The sequence below is a fragment of the Nannobrachium achirus genome (assembly GCF_963921795.1).
Source record: "Nannobrachium achirus genome assembly, chromosome: 21".
Classification (NCBI taxonomy): domain Eukaryota; kingdom Metazoa; phylum Chordata; class Actinopteri; order Myctophiformes; family Myctophidae; genus Nannobrachium; species Nannobrachium achirus.
Window position 1 is genome coordinate 39,905,281 of NC_137828.1, and position 19,497 is coordinate 39,924,777.

Sequence of the window (19,497 nt, forward strand, 5' to 3'; positions counted from 1 at the left end):
CAGATGTTCGGCCACAGCGCAAGTCGTCATTTAAATCTACAAGTTTAAACTTTCCACTACAGTTATAGTCAATACTCTTCCCGGAATCACCACAAGAGTCTCAGAATGATCACAAGACTGCCAAGGTCTATACGCTATACATCAGTCAGAAGCACACATTATATCTCAACGAATATATTGATGCTGTCAGGCAGAAACCTCTTAATATCTCCATATTCTAACTTTGTGTTTTTGTAAAGCCCTACTTGATCCTACTACTGTAGTATCAATCAATTGGTTTATTCTCGCTAGTTGCGGTACAGGTTAGAATAAAAGATGAACATACCAAACGATTATTATACCAAAAGAAACAAAACGATTATACAAATTTTAAACATTTGGATTCTGTTTCCAGTTTGTTGTTTCCAGCAATAGCAGATATACAGGCTCGAAACGCGGCACAAAGGGACACATTTTGAGCTTGTAGATCTGCTAGTTTTGCTAGTTTTGCATTTGTATCCTGAAAAGTAACAGTTTTGGACATAATATGAGGTTTACGGCCAACAGAGACGATCATATACTGACAGATAGGAGACGGGCAAGTGTGAGCTCTAGATGATGATATCACTGGGAGGGAGGATAGCGGATCCTCTGAGACAGACGGTTGAAGTTCATGGTAATGTCAGCAGCACACGCAGACAGGGAGGAGTTTCCATGTTGGATTATCTCACACCCCAGCAATTTGCCTCCCCCCTGCCTCTGCACAATAACAATAATGAAATGTTGAATTGTAGGCCTTTTACTTGCAACAAAGTATTTCTACATTGTGGTACGGTTACCTTTACTCAAGTAAAAGCACTACTTCCAAGACTAGTCCAGCCCTTTGACCCATACACAGAGGTTCAAGGAGGAAACTGATCCGCCATGCGTGCAGTGGTGTAAAGTAACTAAGTACATTTACTCCAGTGCTGTACAATTGAGGTATTTTTACTTTACTGGAGTATTTCCAATACTCAATAACTTTACTACATCTCAGAGGCAAATATTGTACTTGTTACTCCTCTCCAATTATTTGAAAACTCTAGTTACTTTGTAGATTTGGATTATTATTAACATTAACATAACATACATTAACCACTTTCGTTCACGTTGTGAATAGATCTGCTATTTTCGGAGGACTTTCGTTCATTTATTTACTTGAAATGGGACATTCTGCATTATACTTTTGGTACTAGAGTACATTTTGATGCCAATACTTTTATACTTTTACTTTTACTTTTACATTTTGAATTCTGGACTTTCACTTGCAACAGAGTATTTCTATATTGCTGTATTGCTACTTTTACTTAAGTGAACATTTTGTACTTTTTCCACCACTGTATGCGTGTCAGCCAGCTACACAGTGACTTGCTGAACTCCCATCATACCGGTACTTTTCTCACTCTCTCTATCTCTCATACACACACACACACACACACACGCACGCACGCACGCACGCACGCACGCACGCACGCGCACACACACACACACACAAATATACACACAAATATACATACATAGACATTTCCCTTGAAGTCTCCTCAACAGAGCAGCGTACCGTATACATGGCCTGACCTATGTGGACCTACAGTATGTTTTTACTGCACAGCTGGTCAACTCCCTTAACGCACAACATCCGTCCTCTTCACAGCACCCGTAACCCTGCATGCCAGAAGGTTCGTAGTAGAGGCTATTTGAACTCCACCTCTACAAGATGATTACCAGTGATAGGGGTGCAATGGAGAAATGTGTGCCCTGATATGAAACTGGAATCAAGCTATAAATGCCTTCTCTGAACATAAAATAGCGAGGAACCGAGGCCTAACACAAAGCCTACATTTCTGATAGAGAATACCACTGCTGTAGTCTGGTGCAGTGGTTTTCGAAACTGGGGGTCGGGGGTCCCCAAATGATTTTGGGGAGTCCCCTGAACTCAACAGTAAACAAACCAACATACAGTACGGTATATAGGGTATTCTGCACATTTCTAAAGTCACAATTGAATGACTTTTTACCTTTTTAATACGAAATCAGCCAAATATTACATAAGAAAGAGGTAAAACATTTGAAAATAGCCCATCTACAAGCTCACAACGCCTCACATTGCCAGCCGTTGTAACAGAGTCAAACTAAATGTAGGCTAATGCTTACAATTCAAAGTCCATGTCAGGGTGGGGGGGTCCCCAGTTCAAATATGATTATTCTGGGGGGGTCGTGGCCTGAAAGGTTTGGGAAATCTTAGTCATAGTGAGGTGTGAACTGGAATGGACAATGCACCACCTGTCAATTTGGACCCAGCTGATCCAAAACCACTGGGATCTGCTCCAGTCATCATAACCACATTTCGCCTCCAAAACAGACTGCTGCTTGCTGCGTTATACACTGTCTCTGCAATGGCTGCTTTATAGCCATTATATATTACAACAAAATGTAAAATAGCTCTGTTTAACACAATGCTGTACCCCCTCCAACTCCATAGACTTTCTCCATTTTCTTAAACTGCTTTTATTATATTTTGACACTTACTTTGGCAATGTAAACGTATGTTTTCTCATGCCAATGAAGCTCCTTTAAATTGAAAATTGGCTGCTGGGTCCAGATACATTCTGGAACCTACGGTATTCCCAGGTGCCCTTCTTAACTTCTTTGATTATTAACTGGCATTCCTGAGGGGATGCAGTGGAACCATTCATCACCAGGATCCATTTGCTCTAGTGGTAACACATAGTATTATATCACAAAAGATTGTCACGTACGTCCCTGTACGTCATGATGGGAGTATGCTTGGGATGATTGGTTGTCCATTAGCTCAAAGCATGCAGCATGTTCTGTGCATATCTCAGCCGTCCTATGATACCATTAGTCAATTAACAGCCCCAATAAAACACTCTAAAAACACTCACTCTTTTTTAATATATCCCTAACTAGTTCGGGAAAGGCACTAAAAGAGTTAAGAGTGGTTCCCCTAACATCACAGTGACTCAGAGCATGATGTTAGGGCGACAAACCCATTGAACCACAGTGTCAGGTGTGACAGACAGACGGACAAGCTGTGACCGTTCACATTCTAAACTGCGACCTATGGTCGCAATAATAAAGAAATATATGGTTCAAGTATGGTTCATAATAGCCTCCCACTTTGCAGTAAGTTATTCAGTGCTCAGTGCACTACAACATCAGTGGAACATAACCCTGTCACTGCTTCGCCTGCAAATTCCAGATTATCAGTGGTGGGAAAAGTACTAATTTTTTAAGTATCTTTTGAGTAAATGTAGCAAGCAATACTGCAATATAGAAATACTCTGCAACAAATAAAAGTCAGGAATTAAAGATTTACTTGAGAAAAGTACAAAAGCATTGATAACAAAATACTCATCCTGCATAATGTTCCGTTTGACAAGTTTGAAAATTCAAAAGTATAAAATGTAAGAAACAAGAAACAAGCACACAATGTGTCGCATCCTGACGCATTGTGAGATATTTTCCACTGAGATGTAGTGGAGCAGAAGTGAAAATACTGGAAATTTGAAATACTCCAGTAAAGTAAAAAAAAAAAAAAAAAAAAAAATTGTAGTAGGCCTACAGTACTTTAGACCCCCATAAAGGAACCCACGGAGTCCCTGGAATTGACTTTGAGAACCGCTGAGTTAGCCTATATGAACAAACTGTTCAATGAACATCATGCTGCATTTAACAAAATTTAGTGTGAGAGATTCACTAGAAAAAGAAAACAGGCTGTTAAGATTAAAATAATGTAAGTTGATACTTAATTGCCCCACAAATAATTGTGATTGATTGAATTGTGTTTTCGGCATTGAGCGTTGGACCATATGAATACAAATGTATAAAAAATCAGTTTGCCTTTTAGGCTTTGCAAACAAAACATGCACAGGGCAAGTAAATATACAAAGAATTACTGACATATTTCATCATCTTATACTTTTAAAAAGATCAGCCGAAATAGCTGATTTAAGTCTTCTTGCCTATGAAAACAATGGCTGCGCCTTATAATACTTTTATTATGTGGATCATCTTTAATCACTAAAACCAAAACGTAACTCTACATGATGACTATTTACTGCAGGAATGTTCTCAGTCCTCTAAGGAATGCCACATCTATGGGACCCCTCCAGGAAAGAAATACTGTATACTGTATTTTATGAGACTTTAGAAGGGAGTGAATACCAGTAATAAGGACAAACAACAGTCCCCCTCCCCTTAAGTACCAATATCTGTTTTAAATCTGACCAATTTGACTGAATTCCATAAATAATTCCAAAGTCACTTTCCATTTGCAAAGACAGACGCCAGGACTCTACCTATCAAAGATTCAAGAAAAGTGGCTCTTAAGTGGACTAACAAATTAAACAAAAACGCATCATTTTAGAGTTAAACTCCATAAGGACCTGGAGCGATCGAACTTCAAAAAGAGACATAATTGGGACCTTCTTTGCCGACGAAGCATGTCTGAAGTACTTGGGCTAACGAACGACAGATCCAGTCTGTTCTCTAAAAGGGGATTTGTAAATCGAAGACGGGTGGCAAGCTAACAGAGCTGAAAGAGACGAACAGGGAGTCTGTGTAGGTGCATCCCATTAAACCCGGGAAAGCTTCTGTATCATTTTAGATTTTAGCTATATATACAGTGTATATATATATATTCAGCAACATGCATTTTTTTTCAGAGAACTCATAGGATTTAGAAGAGTGGTTTATAACCGTGGTTCTCAAAAATAGCAGATCTACAAGCTCACAGCGCATCAAAAAATACATTCAGATGGGGGGTTCCACGGCCAATTTGGGGACAAACACAGGAGCTGTCACCTGCCATGGACATAGTTTTTTAGTTCAGGGAGGAGGAAGAGCTTTCTAGACATTGTTGCAAGCACGGACAGAGGGAGAGGAGAGCATGGTGTGATCATTGCAGAAAGACATACACAGCGATGCCAATGAGGCTCAGTTCCAGCCAAATGCACTTCATTCAGCTTCTTGTCAGAACAACACGCCCGTCAATACTTCAGAGCGTCGCTCTGGGCTCCAACATGGCATCTGATGTGGCTTTGTTCCAGAATGGAGGAGGTGGGGGGGGGGGGGGGGGGGGGGGTGTTCAGTGCTATTGAACACCCTTTATGTCGGTGTGTGGGTTTTACAAATAAAATGTTGAACCAATGAAAGGTATACAAAAGCGCTACTGACTAAACCTCCTAACTCCATTGGATCCTCAAACTGTCGGTCAAACCACCTACAGTACCTCCAACTCAGTTGGTGACAATGTATAAAGTCACCATACTAACTTTGATGAGGCAGTATTGTGTTGTTTTAAAACATGATTGTTTTTTTGTTGTTTTTCATTTCCTGAAAAGTTAATGTTTTGATGTGGTGGTAGAAAGAGTACTCACATTGTTTACTTCAGTAAAAGTATTATCCCATAAAGTGGCTAATACAGGTTTAGTAATAATAATAAAAATCTACAAAGCAACTAGCAACTAAAGTTTTCCAATAATTGTAGTGGAGTAAAAGTACAATATTTTCTCTGAGATGTAGTGGAGTAGAAGCAAAAGTATAGAAAATTGGAAATACTCAAGTAAAATAAAAGTACTCTTGAAAGTACAGTACTTGAGTAAATGTACTTAGTTACTTTACACCACTAACAGTGTGTGCCAGGCACGTGCACACATAGACATCAAAGGGGACTTGAGCCCCTGCCCTTTAATCCGTCTGTAAAAAGTGCCCTCTCAAGACCATGAATGCAGTTTTTACTATGGTGAAAGAAATGCAAATGCCCTCTTTCCATGCCATACCCGAAGGCAGCATTCAAAAGTTAGTTCAGTGTGGTATCAAGTACCGAAAATAGCCGACCTCCAAGCTTGGAAGTCGGCCATTTTCAATATTTTCACCAAAAGGCCCTTCTAGAAATTTCAGCCCCTGCCTCTCTAACATTCTCTGCACCAGGGACGTGCTGGCCATTGGGAAAAGCGGGACAACTCCCGAACGGCCGGTTCATTCATGGCCGGTCCAGGCCGGCCATTAGGAAAAAAATTAAAATAAAATGTCGGCCTTCGTTCCATTTTGGGGGCTGGGCGGCCAACAAAGTAAATCGTCACTATCGGGCAGAAACTTCTAATCTCCTAGTTTCAAATTTGTAATTTTTTTCGCAAAGCAAAGCCCTGCTTCATCATACAAGGCCGGCACACAAAAGTGATGTTGTGTGCTTGTAGATCGGCTGTTTTCACTAGTTTAAATAATTTTAAAAATGATAAATACAAAACAAACGGTTTACAAAGGACATACAAGGTTTCCACCCGACAACGACAAAATATAACTCATGTAATTGGCCCACGGCACTGGCTTGTTACTTTGTCACAAATCTTTGAGTAGCAGCAACGCTATAGAGAGAGATCTCTCTTTCTAGCGCGCAATGAGGGCCTCTCCAACTCTTTTTCCCGGGCTGAATCAGGGGCCCAGCACGTCCCTGCTCTGCACGTCCCTGGTCTGTGCTGTACCTTCAGTAGGGAGGCTGGTGGGCTGACGGGAGGTGGACGAAGGGCCTCCTGCAGCGGTGGCGTCTCTGCTCCGGGCTGTGGTCCTGGCCAGCATGGTGGTGGTGAAGGGGTAGAGCTGTGTGGTGTTGACCGGCGACAGGTCGCACATCTTGTCCTTGGTCTGCAGGAGGACACAAGCGGGATTCAGGCTTTTGTTTTGCATGCAGGCAGAAAATATATATAATAATGGCTGCATCTCTCCTTCTGTTTTCTTCTGTCTATTCCTGTATACACGTGTGTGTGTGTGTGTGTGTGTGTGTGTGTGTGTGTGTGTGTGTGTGTGTGTGTGTGTGTGTGTGTGTGTGTGTGCGCGCGCGCGCGCGCACGCGCGCAAGCATGAGACCGTCAGAGCATGTGTGCGTGCACGGGCACGCACATATGTGTGTGTGTGCATGCTTGTCTGAAGAATATTTCCTATTTTGTTAACTGCCACTATTTCCAATGATTTATAGGGAGAGCCCTCCTATCTTACGCCTAAACACACACTTTATTTAACAATTTATGGTCACATAAAGGAGAGCATACAATTAAGAACACAACAATAAAGTGTACAGCTAAGGTTACATTCACAAAATCATAGCATAAGTCTTCATGATGCAATAAGCATATCACTCTGTACTGAATGGGTATAAGTAACAGCATCCCCACCATATGTGGTGGCTTCCAATTATGGCCTCCTTTTTTGGCATCCCAAGTCTGTGGGTATGTCCAGACTATCAAATATCTGCACTTATTACCCGGCTTGTTTAGATGCTTGATTCTGATTGGTCGAGCGCTGAAATCAGCGGTGAGTTATAGGCGTATAATGACCGCTCCGCTCTATAATTCATCGCTGCCTAATCAAAAGCTCAGAGCAGCTGCTGTATTCAGGCTGCACTGCTTGGATTTAGTGCCGTATCCAACATGTCTTCCATGTAAACAAACACACAGCGTCATTTACATCCAAACGTTGCTCTGAAGAATTTTAAAAAACATGTGAGGCGAGAAATAGACAACGCAACAGGAAATGGATTCTATTTGATCAGCACTTCCTTGTTTTCCAAGGCAACCGTGTTGCGCTCGCGGGGACGCACTTTCAGCCATCTGTAAACAAGGAAATACTTTGTTTTGTTTTTAGTTTTTAGTCAAATAATTAATTTTATGTATTAGCCGGGTAATAAGTGCTTCAGGCTGATAATTCCCCTCGGCTCCGCCTCGGGGAATTATCAGCCCGCCGTGTCCATATAATCCATAATGACCGTGCAGCAAGACGTTATCGCATACCTATAGCCCAGCTGGTATGTAGACGTGGACGTGGTTGGTATTTAATCATCTTGATTTTAAAGGATCATCCAGGCAAGGGAGGCGCGCGCGCACACACACACACACACGCACGTGCGCGCACGCGCACACACACGCGCGCGCGCGCACACACACACACACACGCGCGCGCGCACACACACAACATTTTTATGTGGTGTATCTGAAGTATATCATATTCCATCCACTGCTGTGAACAGCAAACCAGTCGCAGCTGTTTGTTGCATGGTTAAGCTCTCTATCATGGTTAATGATGAGTGTTCACCTCATCAGGGCAGCTGCTGTCCACCCAGTCCTGTCGATGACGGTCAAAACCACTGGAGCATCTGAGGACACAAATGGCACATCATCATCACACCCACGCAAGTGACGCAACAGCCATCACAAGTCTGTCACAATGATTGATACATCGATGTGCTTACAGTATGTGGGTGATTTCCTCAAGACAGGGGTCTTCAACAGGGGGTCCGGGACCCCTAGGGGATCCTCAGAGTTACTACAGGGGGTCCTCCAAATCTTTGTGTGATAGAAACTTTTTTTTCTCCTTTTTTATATTAACCGCTTGAACCCTAACGTCCATATTCTGAGAACTTTAGCCAAAAATAGCAGTTCTACAAGCTCACAACGCTTCACGCTGCGAGGTGTTGTGAGCTTGTAGATCGGTAGAGGGGAAAAAGAGCACACTAAGTAAGGACTAAGGAGTGAAAGGTCAAGTTTATTAACTTTTTCTCTGCCATTTTAAACATAGCCTGAACTCAGCAACTGCCAAATTGTCCTTACCTTTTAACGTGGGCACGTTCACGCATCGCGCACGATCTGTGCATGTAACATGTACCAGCGTTGCAGACCGGACCGCAGCTTTCGAAAAAAACAATCCCATTGGAAAAAGAAATATCCGTTGTCAGGCTGTATCTGCTGCTGTTTACAGAAAAAACTCATGTAAAATGCAGAGCTGTGCGCTATGGTCCTGCGAGGGCACGTCGCGCACATACAGACAATATGTGCGCAGATCATATGCCAGGCGGGTAAAAGAATCAAAATAAAAAAATCTGCGTGAAAAAACGGCCGTGCAGGAAGCTTCCTTGTTTACAATGGAAACCTATGGGATCGTAGCTACGATTGGGCCTCAGACCGGATACGGAAACCTAGATCCGGTCAGAACCGGAAATACGTCCGGATGTAGTTAGGAGGTGGGCCTAAAGAGTCTGAATCAGCTATAAAGAGCGATCATACTTTTGGGACCCCAAAAAAAGGTTTTAAAATAGGAAAAGTTAAATTTCATGGTGTATCACCTTTAAGAATTGACGGTTCAAGTGGTTAAATATCTGAAAACACAGATTAACGTGAATCCAACATACACTGATGATTGTTCTGTCAAACAATGAAACTATATGGAATCTCTGAACAGGTTGTGGGGGACCCTGCTTCATCTCTCTATTAACTAAGGGGTCCTTGGCCTGAAAACACTGAAGACCCCTGCCTTAAGAGGAATATCCTGTATGAATGACGTATGAGGTGGTTATGCCCGAGGGCAGCTAAAATGATGAATACCACCATCAGTATGAATAGGACAGTCGACACCAGAATATTTAGTAATGATCAGTGTTAAACAATAACAACAAAAAACTCTGCTTCTACCACCACGCACTGTACCACCTCCTCTTCCCCAGCGGAAGTAACGAAGTACATTTACTCAAGTACGATCTATCGATTACTCCCCCCCCCCACGGACAAACGGAGACTTGAATTCATGGATATATATATATTTTTTTTTGTCGCATTCCTAAGCCAATAATTTGAGGAGACTCTTTGTGTCTCCATAGGGAACAAAGCAGGCTCTTTGTTTCTCCATAGGAACCACTGCTGGTCATCAAATTATTGGGTTACTTTACTTTTGAGTTATGTTTTACTTTACTGGAGTATTTAAATATGTCAGTAATTTTACTTCTACTCCACTACATCTCAGAGTCAAATATAAACTCCACTACAAACTTTAGTTACTAGTTACTTTGTAGATTTTGATTATTATTACAAAACATACATTAAAAACCTCAGCCATACAGTATATATTTGGCCATTTGAAAATAGATGATCTACAAGCAACCAATGCATTGCTATTTTCCAAAGATTTGAATACAGTTTATACATTTGAAAACGTGTGAAATTGTGTTTTGCAAAATGATTACTTTCCACTATGGGTACTTGAAGCACATTTTGATACCAATACTTTTGCACTTTTACTCAAGTAAATGTTGCATTCTGAACTTTTAGCCTACTTGTAACATTTCTACATTGCAGTATTGATACTTTTACTCAAGTAAAACAATTTGAGTACTTTTTTCCAACACTGACTCCGGTTCTAGCCACCATTCACGTACCACCTCCTCCTCCCTGAGTCTGGACCCACGGGGTCCGGGGAGGGAGTGGCTTTATATGGATTGAATATGAAGGATTTGTCTAGAGGAAGTTCACTGGGTCAGGGTGTTAGTGAGGGGGAATGGGCGGGGCTGCGGGGACTTGGCCTCACAGCGAGAGATTTGTAATAAATTCAGAAGGCTTTCTGTGACTGCAGACCGCAACTACTCATTCTCCCTCCCATACAATTGAGTGCAATTATTAACTCGCATGCTGGTGAGCCATCAATTTCCTTCCATCATTGTTTCTGCTTTCTAAATTACAGGGGGCTTTGTTTCCCAAACAGTGGGGCGGGACCCATGTCTGGGTCACGGAGCAATTTTCATGGTTCGCCAGTAAACATCTCCCTTTTCCTGTTTCCTTTTTTTTGTTTTTTTTTTGTTAAATGTTAAAATTCGCAATACACACTCCATGCTCTCTGGAGCGCTCTGTCAAATGAAGTGATGTCATAGCATGGGGGTGCCCGCTGGCCTAGTGGTCCAGGCGCATATATAGGCTAATGCAGCCTGACAGCTTATCGTAGGTTCGAATCCCGATCCCGATGACCTTTGCTGCATCACTCCCATCTCTCTCTCCCTGTTTCCCGTCCTATCTTCCCTGTAATACTGCAATAAAGGCAGAAAAGCCACACAAAAAACCTCAGACAGAATATGTGCTTCATGTCGTCAGGTTCAATATGGGCCCAGCAGTCAGTCATATATGAGCCAGCAGACTAGCCTTGCATAGCCCAGCAGACCACAGTCATAGTCAAAGAATATGGGGCAAGTAGTAGAGTCATAGTCACAGCATATGGGGCCAGTAGAGTGGTCCATATGTAACAGTCATAAGAGGTCAGTAATATCCTAGTCACACATTAAATGAGGCCAGTAGAACCACAGTCACACTCATCCCCAGCAGGCATTCAATATATTGTTATGGTAATAGCTTTGAGAAGAATCCATTTTCATTTTTCTGCCTCTCTGATCATTCCATTTAACCTTCTCCTCTCTTCTCTCTCTCTCTCTCTCTCTCGGTATATATATATATATATATATATATATATATACCGTGTATATATATATAATATATATACCGTGTATATATATATATATATATATATATATATATATATATGTTCAATCAGTCGAGACAGATTCCTCTTGGTAATCTCCCTTCTCTTTTCTCTGCTTCATCCCCAGTGTGTGGGGAAAAGAGGGGGGATTGCAGAGTGATCCGGGAGACACGACACTGAGCAGGTCTGGTGGGCCAGTCCGATGGGAAGCACTTATTTAGGCTTTCTTCAATGGCGTCCAATTCAGTTAATCACCCTCTAACATACCAGGCCATTGTGCTTTTAATTAGAAATGGGCCAAAGTGCCTCATTTGAATATAAATGAATCCATGTGGGAGAATGTTTCTATTAGGATTTGTCCCATTCACTGTGCTGGAGTGGATGTATTTCCTTATCGAGGCTCATTCCCAGACATACTATTTCCAGCTGATACCTCTTCCATCTCCGAGGAGGTATAGGCCTATATTATACAGTAATATCCTTCACGTTGTTTGGATTCCATAGTGGGAGGTGGTTTGTGTAATGCTGTGCTATTTGCAGATTCAAGAGTCTGGGAGACAGTAACACAGTACATTTATTCAAGAACTTAAGTACAATTATGTGGTACTTTTACTTAACTGGAGTATTTCTATTACTTTTACTTCTATCTCCACTACATCTCAAAGACAGATATTATACTTTTACTTCACTACAATTATGTGAAAACTGTAGTTAGTTACTTTGTAGATTTTGATTATAATTACAAAACATGCATAAACCACTTCGGCCATATTTGAACTTTGGCTGTTTGAAAATAGCCGATCTACAAGCACACAACACGTGTTGTATGCTTGTAGATCTGCTATTTTCAAAGGATTTTGGTAGTTTGAGTTTGAAGTATATTTTGAAGCCAAAACGTTTGTACTTTTACTTGAGTGTATTCTGGACTTTTGCTTGTAACAGGGCATTTCTACATTGCAGTATTGATACTTTTACTTAAGTAAAATATGTGAGTACTTCTTCCATCACTGAGTATAAAACACCACAGAAATTACACCAAAGATTTGTTAAAATCCAATATTCTCCCACTTTGATCTTTGATTGCAAAAGAGAAGCCAACTCATTTCGACAAACTGCATTTGTGACAGCCAGCAGCTGTGTGTTTAGTTTTCAGTAAACAAATCCGCCACCAAGCAATTTGTTGTTGTCGGGTGGAAACCTTGTATTTATCATTTTAAAAATGATTTAAAATAGTGAAAAAAGCAATCTACATGCAGTGCTTGTGTGCTTTTCACTAGTTTTGTGCGACAGTCTTGTGTGGTGAAGCAGCTGGCTTTACTTTACGAAAAAGCGTACACATTTGAAACTTGGCGATACGAGGTTTCTGACGATTTCCTCTCACCAGATCAATGCTCTCCAAGTAGTAACACTGACAGCTATGCTCATTCTATAGCAGTGGTTCCCAAACCTCTTTAGCTTGAGACCCAAAAGAGAAATGCAGTGACTCAAGAACTGTACTTAAGTACAATTTTGAGGTATTTGCACTTTACATGAGTATTTCCAATGTTCTGTACTTCTATTCCACTACATCTCAGTGGCAAATATTGTACTTTTACTCCACTACAGTAATTTGAAAACTGTAGTTACTAGTTTCTTTGCAGATATAAATTATTATATTGTAAAACATACATGAACCACTTTAGCCCAATTTTATACTTATTTGAAAATAGCAGATGTACAAGCTCACAACGCATCGCATCGCAACAACACGTGAGCTTGTAGATCGGCTAATTTCAAACATTTTAGTACTTATACTTTTGGGACTTTTGTACTTTTACTGAAGTACATTTCTGACTTTTACTTGTATTTCTACATAGTAGTTGTTACATCCCATGGTATGTACTGTGAATAATGTGTGCCATTCTATTCAAATCTAGTGTGTGACTCCAGGTTGGAGGGGAACTCTACACTACCTGGAGACCAATCAGAACTCTGCTCCATGGTGATTGGTGAGGAACTCTCCACTACCTGTCTACCAATCAGCGCTCACCTCATCTCCTATAAAACTGTCCTGATGTTCATTTGTGTGGTCTCTCTTTGCTAAGCATGTCCTGAATAGGCATACTGTCTGTTAAATGTCATTCCTACACTATGCTTGACCTTATGGCATGGGTAGGCAAGGTAAGCTAGGGTAGCTACATTTTGCACACATGTAGGTAAAACTAATGTCTAGACTCATTAGGTAAGAGGGTAGGTGCCATTTTGTATTTTGGGTAGTTTACTTAGTATAGTCAGTTAAGTTAGGTTTGTTTTGGTATTCCTTTATTTTCCTTAGATTATTTAGGTAAGCATTAAAATCCCTGAGTTAGTTCAGAGTTTTTTTTTGTTTATACTTACTGGCCCTGCCCAGCCTCCCTCTGTCTGGTCATTTTCCTAAGCTCATTCATCCAGTCATGCCTTCAATATTCATTCATCCAATGTTATAACCACTTATTACCCGGCTTGGTTGAATGCTTGATTCTGATTGGTCAAGCACTGAAATCAGTGGTGAAGTATAGGCGTATAATGACCGCTCCGCTCTATAATTCACCGCTGCTAATCAAAAGGCTCAGAGCACCTGCTGCACTCAGGCTACGCTGTGTGAATTTAGTACCGTATCCAATATGTCAGCCATGTAAACAAACACACAGCGTCATTTACAACCAAACATTGCTCTCAAGAATGTTTTTCAAAACATTTGAGGCGAGAAATAGACAACGCAGTATCAGAAAATGGATTCTATTTGATCAGCACTTCCTTGTTTTCCAGGGCGACCTGTGTTGCGCTGGGGGGGGACGCCAATGCAGCGCAACACTTGTGGAATACTTTCAGCCGTCTGTAAACAAGGAAATACTTTGTTTTGATTTTAGTTTTGAGTCAAATTATTAATTTAATTTATTAGCCGGGGAATTATCGGCCTGTCGTGTCCATATATGCAATAATGACCAAGCAGCAAGACGTTATCGCATTCTTAATGTAACCTTTTCTTTGCACCATAAAACCGTGTTTTGTTACTCCCTGTGCCCTAGACCTTTAGCAGGGTCGTAACAAATGGGTTTTTAAATTCACTTACGGGAAAGTTGATCCCGGACGAGCCCCCATTGATACTTTTACTTAAGTAAAACATTTGAGTACGTTTTCCACCACTGGAGAAATGTGTTGTCTCCCTGGGACCCAGACTAATGAAAACAGTCTATTTTCTATAATATCCGCAGATCAACAAGCTCACAACATGTTGTGCGGTGATGCATTGTGCTGGCATTTTTGGTGGGAGAGTGAAACCGGTGCACAATGAAGTCAATTATAAATCAAGTTTTACACATTGATGCCTAATTCGAAGCACATCTACGTGTAAGAAGTTCATTACGGCTGTTCGATGCATTGCAAACATGTCGTTATCATTTCATTAACCTCAGGCTCAGTGAGGCTGCTGTTACGCATGTTAATAAGCTTGTTTCTTTCAAAGTAAGCGACCAAAGGCTACAAAGGACAAAGTCATAGTCAGCCGGATATGCATATGGTTTTATTATCTAATTAGAATGCAGCTTAATTAGATCACTGCCGTTATGGCATATACACTGTCTCGTCTGCATCGATAGATCCCTGGCAGATAGAAATAAATGTGGGTCTATTGCAATGAGTTGTGGTTGCATTTGTTTGTGTCATTCGCAAGAGTGCCGCATTTCAAATAGGGGAGGACACCATCTAACCTCTTAAATCGCCTCTGGCATTTATACGGCATGTCCCACCAACAGGCCCCCGTGGCTTACAGAACAAATTATGAGAGTCGTTGCTGTAATAATTGATGAAGTAGGGCTTTAAAAATGTGAGGCTATACAAGAGGGAGGGGTTCAACATTGAACCCTACAACCCCACCTGTGCACTCAGATCAGCTAACACAGGGATGCTGACAGAACCTTCGCTAAAAACCCCAGGACAACGATCCACTCGCCCTGGACCAGTGGTCAGCAACCTTTTTGAAATTAAGTGCCATGTTTATATTTTCTATATAGTCAGTGTGCCATGTCAACATACATTTTAATGACATGCCATCAAAAATTCTGAAAAAAAATGTTTCTTCTTTTTTTTAAATAATAATACTTTTGTTATGATTTTTACTGAATAGGTGCTTGGTCTACCTATTATTTCTTAGATTTGCCTACCATTTCTTTCCATTTCATGTATTGATGTTGATGTACTGATGTACTGTATTACCTTGCTTATTGTAAGTCGCTCTGGATTAAGAGCGTCTGCTAAATGCTTAAATTGTAAATTGTAACAAGACATTTTTGTGAGAAACTTCACTCGATACCTTAACTTGTAACTTGGACTTTCTAACTGTGACAACTAAATCTATGACAACATTCCCCCCCATCATCTCTTCCTTTCTCATCTCTGTCTTACCATTCAACAACACAGAAAGCGCCTACATTTCACATTTGAGCTGTCAGGATATATACCATAGTCTGAAAAATAACATTCTGTAGCAACTCAAATATTGACTCTTGTTTGAGGCACGGAGAGACGAGAATAGAGAAGGAGGTGGGAAGTGACAGAGATAAGTGTGAGTTCGGTGTGAGAAGAATGAGCGATTAGCGAGTCTGCTGACGGCAGAACCACCATTCCCCTCAGGTGCTTGTTGTGGCTTATCTTGGTGATCCGGCGAGGCGAGACAGAGGGGAAAGACGAAGGGTTTGAAGATATGAAGGAGAAAAACAAGAGAGAGGGAGAAGGAAAGAGAGAGAGCGCTTCTCAACAGGATGCATGGACCTCAGCAGGAGATGGGACTGGTTCACTGGGAGGCCTCGAGCTCCATCATGAGAACCAGGTGTCAATACAAGACATCTTACTTGGGCATTACAGGGCTGTCGATGGGCCTGCACTACAGTAAGTAAAGTAAGTAAGTATAGGGCTGTTGAGTTGCTGGACCAGTCAAATGAAGGGAGACAGAGGGGCAGTGATGGAAGAAGTACTCGCATGTTTTACTCAAGTCAAAGTGTCAATATCCTAATGTAGAAATACTCTGTTACAAGTGTGTAAGTAAGGGTGCCCACACACCAAAATACCTAGAGTGGAATCCGCCAATGCATTTCAATGAGAATGGAGCGTTTTTTGCAGAAATCCTCTACTGGCAAAAAAACGCTCCATTCTCATTGAAATGCATTGGCGGATTCCACTCTAGGTATTTTGGTGTGAGGGCACCCTAAGTCTGGAATTCAAAATGTACTTGAGTAAAAGTACAAACATATTGCCATGAAAACATACTTAAAGTACCAAAAGGAAAAGTACATTATGCAGAAGGTCCCTGTGGTGGTTCGTTCGGACACCGCCCGCCAGGTAGGCCCTGCATGTCAAAGAAGCGCACCCTGGATGGGAGAGCGAGCCCTAGCAGACCAACACACTGTGTGGGCCAAGTGATTGACGGGCGTTACCTGCCGGCCCACACGCTTCATCAGGCACAAGCGTATGCACCTGTGGGCCCCACCCAACACAGGGGTGCATAAGTACTGAGCTCGCTCTCCCCTTCAGTCTGTGCTGGGAGTCTCTGACAAGCTGATCATGGGCAGACAGGCGGTAAGAGCCACCATATTTCCCTCCCCACCGCATGTTACTGTGTAAAGTGCATTATAGTAATGTTCCTTCTACTCATTACTTCTAGGCATGGACTGGGAGCGGACTGACACTGAGGAGTGTGTACCTGGATCAATGAGGAGCGCAAACCTGACTCACTGTGGAGTGTGTACCTATCACTGGAGAGTGTGTACTCGGCGAGCTGAGGAGAAGGACCGGAAAAGGAGACCACAGCCTTACCTTCCGGACCCCCAGCGAGCCACCCCTATTCCTATTTTGTTGAGTATATCTCACTTCCCTTAAAACCATACTAGTATCCGGAAATTCTCTGGCCCCAGGCCCATTATACCCCGTGTTCATTTTATTTAGAAGATAGAGAATTAGACGGATTCGTGTAAGAGCGGGCACCTACTCACCTATTACCTGTCACCTGTGGAAAAGAACTATACTCGCCTAGCGCCTGTGGGGAAGAGAGACTATACACTGGAATTATACTGGCCTGTTTCCTGTGGAGGGAAACCCCTTTAAAGTAACTCTTACCTACCCCCCTGGCCCCCCCACGAAGAGGAGAAAACGACAGCCCCGTCCGGGGAAAACCTTGTGTTGATTTATTAAAAGACAATTTCAGTTATTCACATTTATGTTGTTCATTCATGCTACGTTGCATTACAATGCTGTTGTAAAATAAGAACTGTTCAATAAATGCCCGAGTTGGCAACACTGTCTTTGCTCTCTTGTGCCTTGGTTTGGGTTCAGTCTCCACACATGGTGTGCAGAATACGGGTACTGAACCTCACCTAGACGCAATATGACAACCACACCGGCCCTAAACGCTCTGTTACAGAGCCAGGCCGAATTACAGCAAGCGGTGACTAAATTAATAGAGAAAATCCAAATTGACCAAAACGTTAATCCCACACGTCCGCCTGGAGAAGTGTTAACGAAACTGTCCCCCGATGATGATATTGAAGCCTTCCTGGAGGTGTTCGAGCGCACCGCTGCCCGGGAACGATGGCCCGTCCCCGACTGGGGCAGCATCATCGCTCCTTTCCTCTCAGGAGAAGCCCAACGTGTGTGCCGTGACCTACCCCTGGCAGAGGCCCGTGAATATAGGCGCCTGAAAGCAGCTATCTTGGCTAGTCAAGGTTATAGTATGCCGGCCCGAGCCCAGCGCTTCCATGGGTGGAACATGCAAGCGGCGCTGCCGCCTCGGCCCCAAATAGCCGCTCTCCTCCGCCTAACTCATGGGTGGCTGACTACGGCCGGTGACCCGCCACTGATTGAGAGAATTGTCATAGACAAATGTATACGTTCCCTGCCGCCTGATGCCCGCCGCTATGCCTCACAGGTGAGCCCAAATTCCGTGGAGGCCCTGGTTGCGCTCCTGGAAAATCACCAAGTGAGTACAGAGATGATGAGAAGCACAAAGTCAGAGATTCCCAGAGGGACGGGGGAGGCACGTTACAACCGGGACCGCTCGCGGCCTCCGGCTACTTCCCTGTCGCCTACTACTACGAGACGAGCCGCCACAGAGCGGACTGCCCGAAGCCAACCGCAGACATCACGCCGGTGCTACGTCTGCGGGAAAGCGGATCATATCGCATGGTCCTGCCCGGACCGGGACCGGGACGTATCCATGCCATCCGCCACCTCCGACGGCCGACGCCCCTGCCTTCACTCCGGGAGCCAGCGGGGGCGCCACTCCAACCTGCCGGTGAGAATTGACGGAGTGGACACCCAGGCTCTTCTCGACTCGGGGAGCGTCGTCACGCTGGTACACGCTGAGCATGCCGGGCGTCCCACCTCCAGCCGTATGCCGGTCAGCTGTGTGCATGGGGATGTGCGCTCCTACCCAACGACGCTGATACGCGTCCAATCCACCAAAGGAGATGTCGAAGTGGAAGCTGGAATTGTACCTAACCTACCGGTCCCCCTGCTCATCGGCACGGACTGTGTGCTGTTTGAGAGACATTGGAACCCGGGGGGCAGAGGACCGCCGCGGCCGCGGCGAAGAAGAAAGATCCGGCCGGGCCCCCGTTGGAGGAACTCATTGCCCGCGTGCCCGGTCTTCCGCGCCGAATCAGAGGGACCAGAGAGCGAACCCTCTCCAGACGAGGAGCTGCAGGGAGATGCACCCGAGGCGGAGGAAGCGCCGCGGGGCACCTCGTCAGAAGAGCCAGAGCCGGTGGCGTGGCCTGACTTCCCCGAAGAGGAGGATGAGAGCTCTCCGCTCAGAGGGGACTTCGCCACACAACAGTGGAACGATCCGAACCTGGAAAATGCTCGGAGGAACGTCAGCGCGATTGATGGGAAACTATGTGAAGGGGTGAGTGAATTAATTTCCCCCTATTTCTTTGTGCGGAGGGATTTACTGTATAGAGGGTGGCGGAACAACACTGGGGACGTGATAGAACAGCTGCTCGTGCCAAAAGAATATGTCACCAGAGTATTGTATTTGGCCCACACGCACCAGCTGGGGGCGCACCTGGGCGTGAAGAAAACCACCGATCGCATCAATGCACGGTTTTATTGGCCAGGCATAAAACGAGCAGTAGAGGACTTTTGCAAAGGCTGCGGTGTATG

General features: G+C 43.4%; 1 protein-coding gene across 1 annotated transcript in view; it reads right to left on the minus strand.

Annotated features, from left to right (window-relative positions):
* Nucleotides 1-19,497, minus strand: part of plxdc2b (plexin domain containing 2b) — a gene marked incomplete at both ends in the record, with an annotated part of 184,098 nt that overhangs the window by 12,191 nt on the left and 152,410 nt on the right. Inside the window, 2 exons of the mRNA XM_080751768.1 lie at nucleotides 6,522-6,681; nucleotides 8,125-8,185. Coding sequence (XP_080607894.1) covers nucleotides 6,522-6,681; nucleotides 8,125-8,185 — 221 coding nt within the window. The remainder of the gene's footprint in view (nucleotides 1-6,521; nucleotides 6,682-8,124; nucleotides 8,186-19,497) is intronic.